At 34.9% G+C, this 18,092-nt stretch overlaps 2 protein-coding genes across 3 annotated transcripts; one reads left to right on the plus strand and one right to left on the minus strand.

Moving 5' to 3' along the window:
• The first annotated feature begins 1,737 nt into the window (after nucleotides 1–1,737).
• Nucleotides 1,738–4,008, plus strand: LOC137820127 (soluble inorganic pyrophosphatase 3). The gene is made up of 9 exons (XM_068623964.1): nucleotides 1,738–1,887; nucleotides 2,020–2,140; nucleotides 2,266–2,294; nucleotides 2,577–2,642; nucleotides 2,765–2,872; nucleotides 3,041–3,106; nucleotides 3,192–3,312; nucleotides 3,396–3,477; nucleotides 3,765–4,008. Exons 2-9 carry the CDS (start codon nucleotides 2,020–2,022, stop codon nucleotides 3,805–3,807), a joined length of 636 nt encoding a protein of 211 aa, XP_068480065.1. The 5' UTR covers nucleotides 1,738–1,887; the 3' UTR covers nucleotides 3,808–4,008.
• A 317-nt stretch (nucleotides 4,009–4,325) lies between these two features.
• Nucleotides 4,326–16,528, minus strand: LOC137820126 (endoribonuclease Dicer homolog 1). 2 transcript variants are annotated; one of them, XR_016515490.1, is made up of 21 exons: nucleotides 16,164–16,528; nucleotides 14,999–16,068; nucleotides 14,713–14,826; nucleotides 12,678–12,888; nucleotides 11,837–12,231; nucleotides 11,530–11,761; nucleotides 11,067–11,239; nucleotides 10,852–10,974; nucleotides 10,591–10,751; nucleotides 9,983–10,216; nucleotides 9,743–9,893; nucleotides 9,275–9,457; nucleotides 8,217–8,378; nucleotides 8,032–8,127; nucleotides 7,295–7,926; nucleotides 6,825–7,120; nucleotides 6,534–6,733; nucleotides 5,545–6,459; nucleotides 5,267–5,431; nucleotides 4,787–5,154; nucleotides 4,326–4,694 (listed from the first exon to the last, which is right to left on the minus strand). XR_016515490.1 is itself a non-coding variant. In XM_068623963.2 (21 exons), the coding sequence occupies exons 2-21, from the start codon at nucleotides 16,055–16,057 to the stop codon at nucleotides 4,517–4,519; spliced, it is 5,853 nt and encodes a 1,950-aa protein (XP_068480064.1). In that variant the 5' UTR covers nucleotides 16,058–16,068; nucleotides 16,164–16,528; the 3' UTR covers nucleotides 4,326–4,516. The 2 variants fall into 2 exon arrangements, 1 of the variants encoding a protein (XP_068480064.1); XM_068623963.2 differs by having other exon boundaries at nucleotides 6,825–6,925.
• Between the last annotated feature and the right edge of the window lie 1,564 nt (nucleotides 16,529–18,092).

Raw genomic sequence — 18,092 nt, forward strand, 5'->3', positions numbered from 1 at the left:
AACTAATCACATTGATCACAACTTAAAATAAAGAAGCAAACTTTTGATAACTCATTATATTAATATTTTTTAAATTTAAATATTAATGTATATATACAAGATTGGAACTGCAGCTCTGATTCATTTTAACTAATCACATTGATCACAACTTAAAATAAAGAAGCAAACTTTTGATAACTCATTATATTAATATTTTTTAAATTTAAATATTAATGTATATTTTGTCTCTCTCTTTTTCAATCTATTGATTGAAATTTTCTTCTTAAGGATATGATATTATTGACATTCAAAACATAAGCTGTTATCCTTTAATGCTTATTGTTAATGCAAAACTAATCAATGGTAACGTGATCTAAATGCAAAAGCCTCAAAGTAAATTATATTTAGCAAATGTATGAATGATATGATTAATGAGACAATAAAGAATTTAACTACCTACTACAATTAGAATATGAATGTAGAGTATTAAAAAAACAAGGCAATTACGCAGTTTAATCAATTCAATCTAAAGAATCAATTTAATATACAAGAATTAAAGAGTTTCAGAACTAGTAAAGATTGCATAAATAATTTTATACTTAATTATCATTACATTTATATCACTACTACAAAATCATACAATAAAAACTAATTTTTAAAGATCAAAATAATTAGTTGCAATAGTAACTAAATTACAGACCATTTTAAAAACTAAAAAAAAAATGGTTTCTAAATTAGTTTTTATTATGGTTAAATAATTTCTAAATTGGTATCTAATTAGCGACCAACGTTTTAACTACCAATTATTTAGTTTCTAAATTTGGTAGAAAAATCTTGATTGCTAGTTAAATACCAATTTAAAAACTATTTAACAATAATAGAAACTAATTTAGAAACTAATTTTTTTTTGTGAAATTTGGATCAATAGGGACATGTGCTAGATTCCATTGTATGCCATATTCTCTTAGTGCGTGGAACTTTCACCATGTTTTTATTTTCTAAAACTTGATTTACAACATTTTCAAGGCGATTTAAGTAGTTGAAATCATGCAAAGCAAAAAGAAGCATTGAATAAATTTTATAACAAAACTACTTAATATAAGTTTATCATTTTTGCCCATAATAGAACTATTGTTCTATATAAAAAAAAATTAAAAATAATATAATATTATTATTGCAGATAAAAAAAAATATTACTATTATTACACACTGCTGAAAACACTTTTTTTCTAATTTTTTAAAGTCAATCTTTGAATAATCAACATCTTTAACCCAAATTTCCTCTATGCAACTCAACTTTGAGTGAGAGGGGAGCAGTGAACAATGAAAAAACCTTTTTTTTTATCAAACATTATATCAACTTCAAAAAAATAATAATTAATGATAAGAAGATTGAGAAATAGCTAGAAAATTTTCAACTGACACATGTCATAGGTAACCCTTTTATTAAGATAAATAGATCATTTGCTGATAAAAAAAAAAGATAAACAGATCATGCTATTCACATATTTTTTTTTTATAGTATTCTTTTTACATGAATTATTATGATGTCACTGTAGAATATGTACCAAAATCGAAAGGGATGCCAAATTAGTAAAGAGGATACAAAATTAGAAAAGAATGAAACGGGAAAAAAGGTGAAGAAGTTCTAAAAAAGTATTTTGCTTAACTTGGTTTTCGGGGAATCTAGTGGTTAATGCAGAGATAAGGAAGTTTGAAATTTGTAGGAAACAAGTGGAGTGGTAAATTCCATGAAGAACCGAAGTGTATGCTCTAATCAATTTGACCAAGTCTCTCAAATTCCCTTCAAAATTCTATATAAACACATCAACTCCACCATTCTCTTCTATCTCTCTCTTTTCAACCCTTTACACTTTCTTCCATCAGTATCATTTATTCCTCATCAAGGTACTTCTTTTCTTACTCTCAAACCTTTTATATCTATCTGCATTGCATGTTACCATTCCTTTTGTACTTTTTCCATGCACCCTTTTTCTGTGACTTTTTTCATCTCATATTTCCTTGTTCTATACCTTCAAGATGGCTGAGAATGGCGAAGAAGCTCAAGAAAATCGTCCAGTTCCCCGTCTGAATGAAAGGATTCTTTCTTCTTTGTCAAGGAGATCAGTGGCTGCCCATCCTTGGCATGATCTTGAAATTGGTACTGTTGCTGACATATTATTATACATTGCTTCTTCATATATATTTTATATTGCCAATTTGCCTTCAATTTACACCGATAAGATTTAAAACATGTTTCAAAACTAAAGTTTCATAAATATGCAGGACCCGAGGCTCCTCAGATTTTCAACTGTGTAAGTTCTCATCTTCTGCTTTCTTTGGATGAATGTTTGTTCTGTGTTACTGCGAAAATAAGGTCCAAAAATAAAGCTAATAGTCTTACGGGGAGTCTACTACTCAACCATTGCACTGGTGCAATACAGTACTAGGTTACTGATCTCAAATTTTTCTAACTTTGTTGGGTCTCCAAGAACTTATTCTCTTGAACCATATATACCTACATTCCTTTCCCGACTTGCAATTTTCTAGTGAAATAGTGTTTATGCTTGCTGAATAGTGTTAGTTGCCTCCAACAGGTTGTGGAGATCACTAAAGGAAGCAAGGTCAAGTATGAACTTGACAAAAAGACTGGATTAATTAAGGTACAAACTAATTGCATGGTTATTGGAGTGGAATTTGAAACAGATTTCACACAGAGCTTACTGCCAGATTATTTTATCTCTGTGCTTTAGATTTTTCTTCTTATTGTCCGAATAATGCTCAGGTTGATCGGATTTTGTATTCATCTGTTGTTTATCCTCATAACTACGGTTTTATCCCCCGCACACTGTGTGAAGACAATGACCCAATGGATGTCTTGGTCCTCATGCAGGTAAACCATTATCATTTTCAAATCAATATGTTTTATACAGCAAGCAATCATTTAACCTGCTCTCTACATTATTATTTTACTATTTACTTAACTGCATTTAGAGAAATCCTAAACATAGGCACTTAACATAGTTAGCTTACTGAATGAACTACAATGGTTGAAGGACAGGAACCAGTTCTTCCTGGTTGTTTCCTGCGAGCCAGGGCCATTGGAATCATGCCCATGATTGACCAGGTATTGCTTTCTAAGCCAATAAAACCATTCCCACTTCTTTTACCCCATTTTCCATTACGCAATAACAAATGTGTTTTTGACACAGGGAGAGAAAGATGATAAAATTATTGCAGTGTGCGCTGATGACCCAGAATATAAGCACTTTACCGACTATAAAGAACTTGCACCTCATCGCATCTCTGAGATCCGACGCTTCTTTGAAGACTGTATCCAATTCATTACAATCTTCTAAGTTTAGTTTTTATCTTTTCTTCATAATTTGAGTTTTGTTTCTTAACACATTGCTAAGACAAAAAGAATGAGCACAAGGAAGTAGCAGTTAATGACTTTCTACCTGCAAGCGTTGCTGTTGATGCCATCCAGTACTCAATGTAAGTGTGTATATGTATCCAATCGAATTAAACAAAATTCTGTCACTCTACTAACATCATTCCCTTCTGTCGTGCTTTTGTTTATGCAACTAATACTGCTCTATAGTACAAGAATTTCGATTATTTTACGTCACATTTTGCTACACCTATTAAAATATGCCCTTTTATTTGACATGAAATAAGTGTAGAAACATAAAAATAAAGTAAGGTGACGAGAAAAAAAAAGTACAAATCTGGAATCTCTTACATATTTTTACGCTGCTAACCTTGCTTCTAATTTGGTGCAGGGATCTCTATGCAGAGTATATTCTGCACACCTTGAGGCGATAGACAACTGTTATTCTATGTTCTCCATCAACAATCAGAATAAGCCATAATATATTGTTATTTTAATATATCTTAATCAAACCTATCTATACTTTATAGTTTTTGTATATAGCCGGATAATATACAACCTATTTTGGTGTATCAACCGTGCTTAATGTATGTAACTCCTCATGTATAATAATCGAAATTGAAGTGTTTTAACTATGTTTACCAGTTTCCAAGCTATAATTTGGCAGTGTTTTTCGTCAATGTTGACTCAAGTCGTATTGTGACCTTCATTATAGACTAAAATTCTCGAGTAAAAGTGGCAAGAGCAATATCGCTGTAGAATTTAATAATTTGCATGAGCTGTTTCTAGACTACATACAAGCTACAAAATAGTATGCTTAACATTTAATAGCAGTGTCAACAAGGCACCTAATGCTGGCTGTCAAGTCTCGTATTCTAGTCCTCAACTTGTTTTATGTACCACTATCCTCTGTCACAAGATACTGTGAATTTCGTAACATATATAATAATTATTTAGAGGAATCACATAATTGGTTATATATATAATAAATTAGAAAATAGTAACATCCCTTGTTTCTTATTTATTCAACCATTGATTGAGACATGTCTTGAACCAGTTGATAATGCTGGGTTCAATACCTGATGCACAGGAATGGTTTAAATATTTGGCTAGATAGAATGGGAATAAAAATCACTCCATCTATCACGAGTATAATTTGTTTAGCAGTTCTAAGAGAAGAACGGCTGCTGAGTCTTTGGCCTTCTTGACACTTGGCATTGGCTCTCCAATACATTCATCGGTCCATCCTCTATCAGTAGTATTGACTCTCACCGCAAATGTAAATCTCTTTGCATGTGCTGGACCACCCTCATTCACACACCTACAAGTTTCAGTATTAAAAAAAGTTATAGATGCTCAGATATAGTGACCATCCATTTGCAATACTAAATAGGTAACTTCATAATGCCATACCTGTAGAATGGCATAGGCCAATTCCTTCGTAAACAGATATCATTTAATGTTTGCCTAGTAAATGTCTGGTTTCCATTCTTTTTCCCGTTTTCATCATCCTTCTCCTGAGTTTTCCCCACCTCCTTTTCTTTCAAAGCAGCAAGGGCATTTCTGGCAGCTAATTTTTGTGCCATTTTTTTCTGTGGATTTTGAGCAGCTCCTACTTGCACCCCATCAATGAATACTTCAACAGTGGCCAAATTGCCAATACGACTTGCTTTATACTCTAAGCCTTCAGCTTGCTGTTGGCATCGCTCCTGCAGCTCTCGCACAGGATGCATTGGCAGAGTCTCTGGGGTAACCATAGGATGCAGAAGAGGCTGAAAAACCTGGCAAAATTGAGAGACCCGTAATATTCTTCATTAGTTTCTCTTTTTTCCTTCCATTTTGTAAATGAACACTGGAAGGAATGGTCTGTATGCTTAAAAGCTAGGTACTAACCTTCCAAACAACAGAAGTATCCCTTCCACTGTCAAGAAAAATGGCACCTGCAATAGATTCGACAATGTCACCAAGGACCTTGGGAGCTTTGCAGTCTCCCAGACCAAAGGAGTTAAAACCTGGCTTTAACAATTCATCTTGAACTTCCTTCACAAATTCTTTAATCTGTAGACAACCAACAAAATCATCACCTCGCTTAAAGAAATTAGGAATATTGCAGGTAGGTCATATGATTCATCTCAAGGTAATAGTAAAAAGTCATTAGAAGGAAACAAGACCTGTTTCTCTAGGGCACTGGACCCATGTCGGAGATGCACATGAAGGTTGTGTTTAACTGCAACACGTGCAAAATTTTCATTATTTACAGCAGCAGCCCGAAGGTCAGTCAGACGTCCCGGTGGCAGATTTGTGTAAGTGAAAAACAAGTGCCTGGTGATAAGATGATCCAAGACAGCATCACCCACGAACTCCAACCGCTGATAACAGGATACTCCTGAAGATGGTCTGGAGGCATGTGTTATGGATTCTATCAACAGCCCCTTGTCTTTGAAGTTTATATTTAAAGCACCCTCTAAAGTATCAAAATTAACACTCCTAAGTATGCTGTCTGGAACATTAAATGGCTTTCTAGCACACTCCAGCGTATCGGGATCAAACTCTATTTGAATGCCAATCCATTTCATAAGGTGATTAGCAGCATTTTTACCACCTTCTACATAATATACCCCAATTAGTGCCTCCACAACATCTGCAAGTGTCTTACTGGACAGAACTCTGTAAGAACTTGAATCACTCTCAAGCTCGCCATCTTCCATCTCATCATCATATCCATCTGTGTGACAATCCATCTTCTCAGTTTTAGAAATGGACCGCTCCTGGTCAAACAAAGAGGACTCCCCATCCTTGGTATCTTCATCAAAGACAGGCAGCACCCCAGGAGCTGCCCATCTGGATGGAGCAAAGCGATCTGCCTGAATATATGATTGAAGCCCTTTACTTAAGGCATACTGATATAATACCATGTTACTGACCATTTGTTGTCTCATCCTAGTAAGTTGACCTTCATGTTTCTGTGGGTATTTTAAGAAAAGAAATCGACTAACAACCCATTTCAGGTAAGCGTCTCCAAGAAGCTCTGCCCTTTCATAGCAGAATGTCTCCTGGCAAGAGGCAGCGGTCAAGGCTTCTAAGATCTGTTCACAAAGAAGGCATGGGTTAACTGAAGAAACTAGAACTAAAAGCCAAATACCTGGAGCAGACAAGATACCTTTGAAGTCTGGACAGGATAACTTATCATATTCTTCAGCTGAACTGCAAGTAGCATACTTTCAACCCTCCTCATTATTGAAGGCAACCTCTGGGCACCACGAACAAGTGATCCAGGCAGTGGGTGTACAAGGCATAGCTCAGGCGGAAGGAAAACATAATAAGTTTTATCATGTGTCTCTTCAGATTCCCCCTCATGTGCTATACAATGAATTGACAGTTCCCATTAAACATAAGTCCACGAATTTTGCAAAAGCACAATAATTCCAGGATAGAAATTATGAGAACAAACCTTCACTGTGCTCAAATCGAGGGGAAAGAAGATTCTTGCAGTATGATACACCACGCCCTCTTATTAGAGGTTGCTGCTTGTAAACCAAATCAACTCCATACCTACACCAAAGCAATAAAAAAGACCAGTAGCCATTCGCACCCTCAATTGTGCAAGAAGACACAAAAAGCTTCTCTAATCTGGAAGGAAGAAGAAGTTATTGTCACTTTCCAAGGAACATTGTTGATAAAGTCCGCAATATTTAGAGGTGACAACAGGCGATTCCTTCACAGATTAAGATTAGCCCCTTGTTCTTCCTGCACAATATTAGAGGTGCAATGTGGCCAACAAGTTATTGGTAAGAATTTTCAAAACACAAAGAAACAAGAGTACAGAAAATGGGATAGGGAGTCTTGACTGCATCAGGAAAGAATTTTTTTTAAACAAATGGGAAAAAACTACGAGACAACAATATTCGTAACATATCATACTTTTGCTTGTAGTAATCAGCATATGAGCTGTACTCCAGAGGACCAAGATAACCTTCTTTCCTAGGGAACGAGTTTTCAGCTGACATGTCATAGCGTATTGAATCAACATAAAACCTCTTCCCCGAATGAGCAGCAGTTACAATTTTCCCTACCAGGTCCTCTGCCTTAGTACTGGTATCTGCCATCATCAATTTTCCATTGGTAGTCATATTAATTTGCTTTTGTGTTTGCATGGAATCTCTACTTGGAACCAATCCTGAAGCTTTCACCACATCAAACTGGGCCACAGCTCCTCGGATTCCATAGGTGGGATGTGATTTTTGCCCAAAAGCCATGCCATGACGCAATTTCCCAAATCCATATTCCCTTCTGTCTCCACCTAATGTTCTCTCATTAGTACCAAGGTAAACATCTGGTCGAGCTTTCTGGAGGGGATTCTTCCATGCATCGGCTCCAATTATTGTCTCAACCAGACACCAGTCAATTTGGTTCATAGGATCTACAGACTTATCGCCAAACATTGGGACAAACAAATATGCTTTTGCAGGATCCCAAGGAGTGGTAGATGGTTCAACATCCACATCCAAGACAATGCTCATCAGTCTTACGTGAAAGCTTTTCAGGGATGCCAGCTGCATGTCATTCAAAAATAGGTTTCTCTGTCGTATAAGAAACTATTTTCAAAAAAAAATATATGAACATTTAAAACAAGTATAGACACTGATTAATTTTTCAACCTGACTCTCAGTGATATTTATCAACCCCATAAAGACAAGAGATGCCTTTGTAGTCACGGTTCGAGCGATAAATAGATCCATTGACATCGATAACACCTACAAAATGAATATGTTAGAAAGGGAGTAAATGAGTTACAATGCAAAAAAATGGAACTAGAAGCAGTAGCACAAATAGAAATGACTACCTCTGCATCCAGCTCATTGCCAAAAAGTATTGCAAAATTTGAAACTTGAATCAAGAACGGATCCTTTGAATGGCCAATATTTTCGCACTTTACAGCATACATGTAAAGATGAAGCAATTTGGAGTTGTTGCAAGCATCTTTTCCAGATAAGATCCATTCTCCCTGAAAATTCAAATAGCATTAAGCAATAATGAGGTCAAGACAATAAACATATCCTGTAACTAAAGACTAAAATAGCATGCATGTTGCAGCACAGATACAGATTTGGTGAATTTTCATTTTTGTAGAAGGTATAGCCCTGCTCTTTTCCTGAATGGGAAGTGTTGAGAAGAGAGAAAACAAGAAGACAGATAATGACTTATGTGTGTTTGGAACACAACAGAGTTATTCAATTTATAGAGGAAGTATTTAGATTGCACTTGTTCTCCACTTAACTTCTTTGTTTTAATAATAACCATCTTCAAAGCCTTCAAGATCATTGCACTGGATTGAAGGTATAACTGACAAGCCTTCTTTACAAAATGAAGAATGATAAATGCTGTACTGGTCAACTATATAATAAACCCTTACAAAAGATTACTTAGACTACATAACTTGCAGAAAGAACCAACATTCAGCATCATATCACTGAATTAAAGGTATTACACACAAGTTTTCTATTGAATATTCCACATCAACTAGAGATTTAGCCAAATTATAGTATATAAATGGGGTACAAACCTCACTTACAAACCGGTTTTGTAAAGTTGAGTTAGGTTTAAAATTCACTTTCTAAGATGGTATCAAAGTCTATCCTAACGAGCTTTGTTGGGTTTATCGTATCATCTACAAGTATTTAGTCTTGTACTTGAGATGTTCAGTCCTCGATGTGAGGAAGTATCTTGGAAATTACTTCAACAAGAGATAAGGTAAAATTAAAGTATATAAGTGTGTACAAATCTGACCTTACAAATGATTGCTGATAAAAAAAATGAATATGATAAATGGTGTACTGGTCAACTATACAAAACCCTTACAAAAAAATTGCTTAGACTGCATAACTTGCAGAAAGAACCAACCTTTAGTATGTCAGCCACACCTTCAGGATAGAACTCCCTATGTCTAGCAGTCCCTGGAAGTGGATCTCCTTCATCAGTTTGCTCATCCTTTTCTCTTTCTCCCCCACTTCCTTTATCAGGCAATAGCATGTCAGTGAATGCTCCCATCTCATGCAGTTTCTTGCAAGCAGCCAGACAAACAGCCTGCAAAACACCAGATTAACAAATGGTTCTTGATAAAGCTGAATAGTATTACAATTTAATATTCATAGAGAAATCGAAAGAGAAGATCTATTTTATTATTACTGAAATATTCAGTAGAGTACACATTTATAGACACTCTAAGAGTGCTTAGCAGGCAAAGACTACTGTGCTGACTCAGCACTTAAGTGACAGTTAACAAAACAAAGACTATCGTACTATTGTAAACAACACTAACACACAACCAACAAGCAGAATCAATCAAATTCATGATAAAAGATGGCGTGCCTGTTGTGCCAGACGCATAGAACTGCATATTGAGCCCTCGAGATTTTCAAATGGTGCATTACAAGGCAGTTGAAGCTTGCAAGAATATTCTGTGGGACATCCTGTTTTTTCATGCCTCTCCATAATAAACTCAGGACGAAGAATTGAATATCTGGACAAAGGATAAAAACATCCAAGTCATTACTTGAAAAATAAAAGGCTGGTAAAGCAAACTACCAATCTCAAGCAAAAATGCAGCACCTGTCACTCGGTAGCTGAGAGCAGTAGAAGTGGATAAGACCTACAGCAGAATTAAGACTCACAACTGCACCAGTTGACTTCACCTGGTAAACTGTTCCAGGCCTGGTGTCAACAGAAATCAATCTTGAAGTGTCCTTCAGATGACTAAGGTCTGTTCTCTCTATTGCTTCTTTACGCAAAGTCTCCTCACTGTTCCTGGCATTCCTTAGGAATGCTTCATGTGACAAATTGCCCCTATATACAAGACAAATCACAAGTAGTGAAGAGGGGAAGAGTTCAATGCCTTGGCATCCATCCACTCAAATATAAAACACCATGTATGTTTGGTAAAATTATGAACATTATGATGATTAATGACAGAACCAATAAAAATCCAGTGTCAATTTTTCAGTATGCCTATCAGATAAAGAAAAACAGAAACTTCCACAAAGAATAATTCACTATTGATTGAAAAAACTAAAACAAAATTTTCAAATAAATCACTGACACTAAATAAAGAATAAGTTCATGTTGTATAGCATAGCCAATTAGCGCAAGAGCCTCGGCACATGTGGCAAAATGATTCTGAAAAGGAAACTGACAACAGCTAAAATTGTCACAACCAGTACCTCTCCACCATCAGGATGTAATCAGATCCAGGTTTTCTGGCACGTCCCCTGGATTGAATGTATGCCAAAACAGTCTTTGCAAGGTCAAAGCGAATAACAACGTTGCATTGCCGGATATCAAGTCCTTCTTCAGCAACACTAGTGGCAACTAACAATGTGACCTACAAATGAGTGCATTGGTGAGATTGAGAGAATAGAAAAGATTATTTCTGGACATGTGAAACTGATAGCTGAACCATGCTAACAAAATACAAATATTACCCGCCCATCACGGAATTTGGAAATTGTATCTTGCATTTGGTGGGTCCGCATTTCCTGACTGTTATTGTGACCAATCAAGCTTGCACACTTAACAAAACTAAGAGATGGAAGCTCTGCAAAGACCTGCCAGATTGGCACACAATGAACCAATAGGATCTTCATTATGCAACTGAATCAACCAAAAGAAACTATAGCAGTAATGTTTGTCTATCAACCTTGGGCAGAACTAATGCAGACACAACACGCTCAACAAAGATGATTGCACGGAAGTCTTCTGTATGCTGATACTTAAGAAGTATTTTGATTAGTGCCTGCACCTTGGGGGTCACCTTGCCATCAGCCACAGCAGCTCCTATAATAACATCCACGTGCTCTCCGCCAGAGACAACTAAACAAAAATGTGTCAGCTTAAATAAAATATCAAACTACATTCCATCTCAATCATTGATATTTTATGACCGCTCTTTCACATGTGAAATATTTAGATATATGGTGAATTATGACCGCTCTTTCACATGAGAAATATATTTCATAAATTTCATAGTAATCCAATTTCTTATATACTCTAAGATGTTGCCAAATTAAAGAATAACAAATATAGCTTATCTGGATAATTACAAATTTAAGCAGATGAAATTTTGAACCATTACAAAGTTTCGTATCAACAACCCAGCTCACCATGACTGTCTGGAAGTTCCCCTTCTTCCATCTCTTCATGTTCAGACACACTTTGAGCTGCACCATTCTCTGAGTCATCAATATCAGCGTTTTTGTCAGAAACTGCACCCTCTGACAGTTGGCATTTCAGAAGAGAAACAACTTTACTCAGATAAGATTCCTGAAACTTGACATCAAGTTGGTAGTTGGCCCTTTCATCATTTTGCAAAGCTGCTAAAAAGGATTGCGCAACCTGCAAAAAGAAAGACACTTTATAAAGATGGCCAAGAAACTCAAGATTCCTCATTCTCCAAGAAGTAGTCTGTACCTTGTATGCACACCATTGTCCCAGTTCACCAAGTGCATAATTAACAGCTCTCAACTTCTGAATTAGGTTTGCAGCTCCATCGCTTTCAGTTCTTTCAGAAACTCCATATACTTGGCGCAGCTCTTCCTTAGCTCCAGCATCTCTGGCTCCCATAAACTGCCATTTGCTTCTTCTTGAACTAGATTTGGCAGCTTCTTCAACTTCAACCTCCATCTGCTTTATCTGCTCATGTAGATAACATAAACTGGCAGCTTTATCATACTCGACCACAACTTCAGAGGGCATTGGCACATGTTTCTCCAGCTCCTTACGATCTTTAATGGTGCAAACTATAGAATCTAACTTACTTTCAAGATTGCGAATTTTTATTGCACAATCTACTTGGCTGGAGACACCTGAATATATCACAAGCATGAAGAACTCAATGAATGAACAATGCATGTAATAAAAGAATACTAAGTTGTTGAACAGGGTTTCAAACCCCAAGCAAAATGTTTAGGAAAAGATATGGTCACATCTAGATTATCCTCTAAGTGTCTTTTCCCTATTTCCTCATTATCTCTTAAGATTAGTTACCAAATCTCCTTATCATATCATAATTTGCTTCCTTAATTAGTTAGGTTTGGTTAAAGGTTAGAATTGTTAGTTTTAAGAACCCATCAAACACATGAATACGCTGCAATATTATGCATCTCAGTTGATATAAAATTAGTGTTTCATTCTCTTGTATTCTTTCTCCCTCTTATACCTAAAATCCCATAATTTCAAGACAAATCATAGCTTTAAAAACTTAGTAACAAAGCACCAGATCCTAAGCTCAGTTGAGAAATTGAATAGCTACCCTTCAAGTTAACAGGAGAAGCAGTCATTCCAAATACAGATGGCCTGTTCTCTTTGGGAGTTGTATGGTAGAACTCGGACATCACCAGTGAATATGGGTGTTTCTTCACGGCATGGTGGCACTCATCCAGAATCAAGAGATTGATTGCTTCCATTTTTATTATGCTATGCCTCAAAATGTTCAAAAGAATTTGAGCGGTCATGACTAAAACCTACAGAAAGAAAAGCAAATTGAGTAATTGCAGTATAAACACACAGCTGGCCAAAGAAGAACAGTGGAAATATAAATAGGGCAAGAGAGGGAAAACTTGAGAATCTTATAGAAAAAAATCTGCCAACAACTTTTATCAAATTGAGGATAAAAGCTGCAGAAACAAATACCAGCACAACTTCAAAATCACATGGAGTCATTTCTTTTAGTACGATTTACTGGCAGTAAGTCATGCACTGCTTCTTAATATTAAAAAATAATACAAAGAAAGTACAAAAAAGGGTAATTAAAATATCTCAATTTAATTTCTCCAAAAGCAATCTTCTCGTGAATTAAGTAGCAGCAATTTCTATATGTTTGGCTCATTCGGGGAAGATTGGGTTAGATGCAACTTAAAAACTTCATATTTTCAATATAAGTCTTAGTTTGGTATTCCCGAAACCACCTTTTAGTCCTTGGTTTTCCATGAAATGAGAACACTATCTTGAGGTGTACCTTTTGTGACAAGGAGATAAAACCCAGTGTGCATTTATATAAGCAACATTATCCCTATGTCCCCAATTCCCATACACAAACCTTTCCTAAGTATCCTTTGATAAACCTCAAAACTCTAGCAACTGCATACCAATGGCACAACAAGGTGCATTAAGGAACTGGTTCACCAAACCATCCGCAAAAGAAATATCCGGTCTGGTTACAATGAAATAGTTCAGCTTTTGTACTATTCACCAATAGTTGCTTAGCAGATGGCAATTGCACAATTTGACTAAGTAACCTTAATTTCTAGTATGTATCTTAATTGACCCTGAACTGCCAAAACCAACATCAAAGAGATTGTTTGGTGTCATTTAGTTATAAGTTCTTCATAACTCCAAACAAATACAAATACCACAAAATCTCTGTCAGATTAAACATTAGAGTATTGAGATAAACATCTTAGAACAAAAAGAAAAATAAAAGCTCAAGTGAAAAATCATCAAAAAGTGATCTCACCATCCCCACACATTCTGAAATCTGAATTATAATACCCCAAGGAAACTAGAAAAGCATTCCATTTCAGTGATACCATCTTAAATGAATTCAACATGTAAAAGTTCGTTCAATGAGCAACACCCCAATTATAATTACAAAGCATATATAATTTATGAAAACAAAAGTAGGCTAAAACTGATACATACTAGTATACTAATTAAACTAAAATTTATTCTAACCTAAAAATTAAGACCATAGGCTTTTAACATCTACTTTCTAAACCTGAAAAGATGTGTACAATTTTTCCAGCTGTGTTGTAAATGGCAGATAGTGGAATATGACGGAAGACCAAAATTATACAATAGAAACACACTAGTGTGGCTATGCCACAGCAATAGCAAGCCTCCCTTCAAAAGTTGGCAAAAATTATCCATGCCATTGTGTCATAGCACCACCATTTAACAACAATGTTTTCCCATCCATATCCTATTGCAGGTTAGGAACCCAAAAATCTATATAGCTAGATGTGACCAATCATTTACTGCAAAGACTGCATGTGCTACAATTTTGATATCCGAACAAGAATTTCAATATGAAGTACACATATGCATTGGGTATAAATGAACAACTTTATTTCAACAATAATAAATACAAACCTTAACACTAAACCAGTAGCCAACTCTAGATGTGAGCAAAATATAGAGAAAGATGGAGAAGAAAACAGAATCTGAATTCAAAAAATGCAATACTGTAGATAATAACAAAAACAGAATCACACTAGACTAACACAAACAAAAACAAGGTGATAGCAAGCATAGATCAGCATATCTTCAATAGAAAATTTAAATCATACATGTTTGGTATCGAATTCACGCTGCCACCTTCGAGCATCCCAGAAATCCTGTCCCATTTCTCCACAGTAGTGGCCTACTTGATAACCAGTACGCTCACGGATTACTTCAGCTTGCTGTAATTAGACAAAGAACTGAAATTATTACAGCTTACTTATACAAATAATTAGAACTACAAGAACTTCCACGATTGTGAATGGACACCACCTGCATAGCACTACTTAAATCTCATTGTTGTCTCCAACCAAAAGCATTCAATAATAAATAATTTGTGAAAAACTATTCTACCTGGTAAACTAGTGGAACTTTTGGAACTAAGAATACTGCAAGCATTTTCTTATTTTGCTTCTGCAAACTCTCTTGTATACTTTTAATGAGAAGAACAGCAATTAAGGTTTTCCCTGCTCCGGTTTCAAGGAAAGCTATAGTATTTTTCCTCTTTGCCTGGTCAAGAACATCTAATTGATACTGTCTAGCTTTTTCCTCAGGAACCCTCTCCTTAGCCTCCTCAGATTTCTTATCAAGCTTTCCATTGTTCTCTTTCACATCAATAGCCATTTTTTCTTCTCGATTACGGTCAGGTTCCCAAGCGCCTGGGCGAAACACCATGTCATTGTTACCTAACTTATCCCTCTCCCAGTAACCCCTAGGTTCTTTATCTCTCCAATCTCTATCTCTAACATCCCTCCTGCCAACAGCACCATGATGCTCCCTTTTCCTTCCACCACCATCCCTATCCCTCCTATCAACCTCATCCCTATCCCATGGCCTCTTTCTGTTATTATTAAAACACCTCTCCCTCTCCTTGCCTTGATAATTACCTCTGCCATAATGAGGCCTCTCATTCTTGCAGCCACCAATCCGAGCCCTTTTGCTGCACCTTTCTTCACTATCAACCTCATGGCCACCATTCAGAACCCCTCTTTCTTGAGAATGATTAACCAAAATTCCCCCTTCATTCCCATTAGACACCTTACTCGACCCATTATTCCGAACAGTAGCAGAATGGTCAAAAGCAGCATCAGTGGGGGCAGGAACAGGAGCATGGTGATTTCCCCCATCCGCCAAAGTGGCATTGGAAGGAAACCAGACTTCTGCTGCTCCTTCTGCTGTGCCATTAGAGTTGGAAGCAGGCTCACCATGATTGAGAGGGAGACCAGCACCGTTTTTTATGCTGTCCAAAATCTTGTCAATGCCACCGAAGAAGTCCTGATTGGAAGGGTTGTCTGGTTGCTCTGAAACTATGGAAGAGACATCAAAATCAATGAAATCACACGATATGTCTTCACACGCATCAAGCCAGTAAGAGGGGTCCTCCCCTGCCGGAACCCTACTCCCATCCTCCATAACAGGGTTTGCTAAAAAAGAAGTCTTGGTCAGAAAATAAATAACAAGAAGAGGAATAGCAGAAAAGGAATGAATGAAAAAGAATAGTGAAAAGTGAGAAAGGCACCTAAAACCAAAAACACTGTAGGTAGTGTGATTCTATTAGATTCCGCTGTGTATCAACGCTTATTCTCCTTCCTTTGATTTCTTGGATTCTGGCTAACATAACTAAACTGTGCTGAGTCCAAAGGCAGAGATGTGTGCTCTTTTCATCCACTCTTGATTCTGAGAGTTGTTTTCCTCTGAATTTTGCTTCTTCTTCTTCTTGCCCTGCTGCTGCTGCTGCTGCTTTTTTTAATTTACTCAGAAAAAGCACAGCCACAGAGACAGAAGAAACAGAGCAAAATCCCAGACAGAAGAATCGGAGAACACAAACACTCCCCACCCAAACCACACACCAGAGATAGATGCCGCCGTGTGACAACCTAGTCTAAGTCAAAAAACATACAAATTATATTAAATATTAAACTCCTTTTTTCATTAATTAAGGTTAGATATTTCTCTCACACTCATTACCCTTATTTACTACCTATTTCTTTTATTCACAACTCAATTCAATTTAATCTCATTTTTTTAGGTTAAATAATTTAATATAATCAAATCAAATTTTTAGAATAGATAAAAGAAAAGTTTTATTCAACCTATAAACAGTAAAATATATATATATATATGATACTGTTAATAATAATATTTTTTAATTAAAAAAAAATATTAATTTATTTGTTAATGTATCACCAATATAGACAAAGCTCTCTGCCTTGTTTATCTTGTATTTCCTCAATTTAGAATTTACATTGTCTTCTATATTCAACAAATTCTAACCAATGATTAAACTGATTTTTCATGAATATTGGTTGAGGATTTTCTGAAAAAATGATTAATTTAAATAACATAAATAGTTTAAACTTAAATAAATAAAAAAAGACCATAAACAGCTACAGATTGTTGTCTCATTAAATAAAATCAATTACATTGATCACAAGACATGTTACTTAACCCGCTTAAATTTGTTTAAAATACAAATAAATAACTAATATGAGATGAAAAAATTTGATTATAGTTCATTTTAGAAAAAAAAAAAGGTTTAATGAAAATGTATTTTTAAATGTAAAAAAATAAGTAATTGATAACGTATTTTTTTTAAATAAAAGGAATGAAATTTATTTATTATGAGAAAATGAAACAAATGAGAATTATCCTCAAAATTAGTAGTTGAGATTCTTCTTACAATATATCCTTATCTACAAAATCATATGTATTTTTGTTAATCTCCTAAATTTCATTTGGTCTTTAAAGAAGAACAAATTCTATTCTTTGTCTTTATAAAAACTAAACTCTATTTTTTTTATTTATAAAAGAGTCAAAAAATAGTTTAGTAATTAATTATCAATTACTAAAGGGATTTTTTTAAGATTGAGTAACTATATTTGTGATTCTAAACTACTTTTATAGATATGATTATATGATTCTAGTATTGTTCACTGACAGAAAAATATTTATAATCTAAACTACTTTGATATTTCAAAAAAATAATTATCAATGTATTAAATTACTAAATGTATGTACTTTTCATCACCACGGATTGATATAACTATTAGTAATTTGTTTGGGTTTATAATATGATAATAGTGATAATAAAAGTAGGAGTAATGATAATTGGTATGATAAGCATGGAATAAGTAACAAGATAATAATAATAATATTATTATTAGCAGTAGTATTATTTAATGGTTAAGATGAAAATAAGATGATAATTAGAAATAATACAATAGTGATAGTGATAATAGTATCAAATCTTTTATAAATATTAAGAAAATAATGATGAATATTATAACAATCTTGATGGGATAATGATATTAGTTTCTACAGTAAATATAACAATAATATTTAAATATAAAAAATAATAAACGATAAAAAAATAATCATAAAACAAGGAATTAAATTTTCTTTTTTGCCATTTCTATTGTGCTTAGACAGAAAATATTAATATTATAAT

Source organism: Phaseolus vulgaris, chromosome 9, assembly GCF_051622355.1.
Source record: "Phaseolus vulgaris cultivar YP4 chromosome 9, ASM5162235v1, whole genome shotgun sequence".
NCBI lineage: Eukaryota > Viridiplantae > Streptophyta > Magnoliopsida > Fabales > Fabaceae > Phaseolus > Phaseolus vulgaris.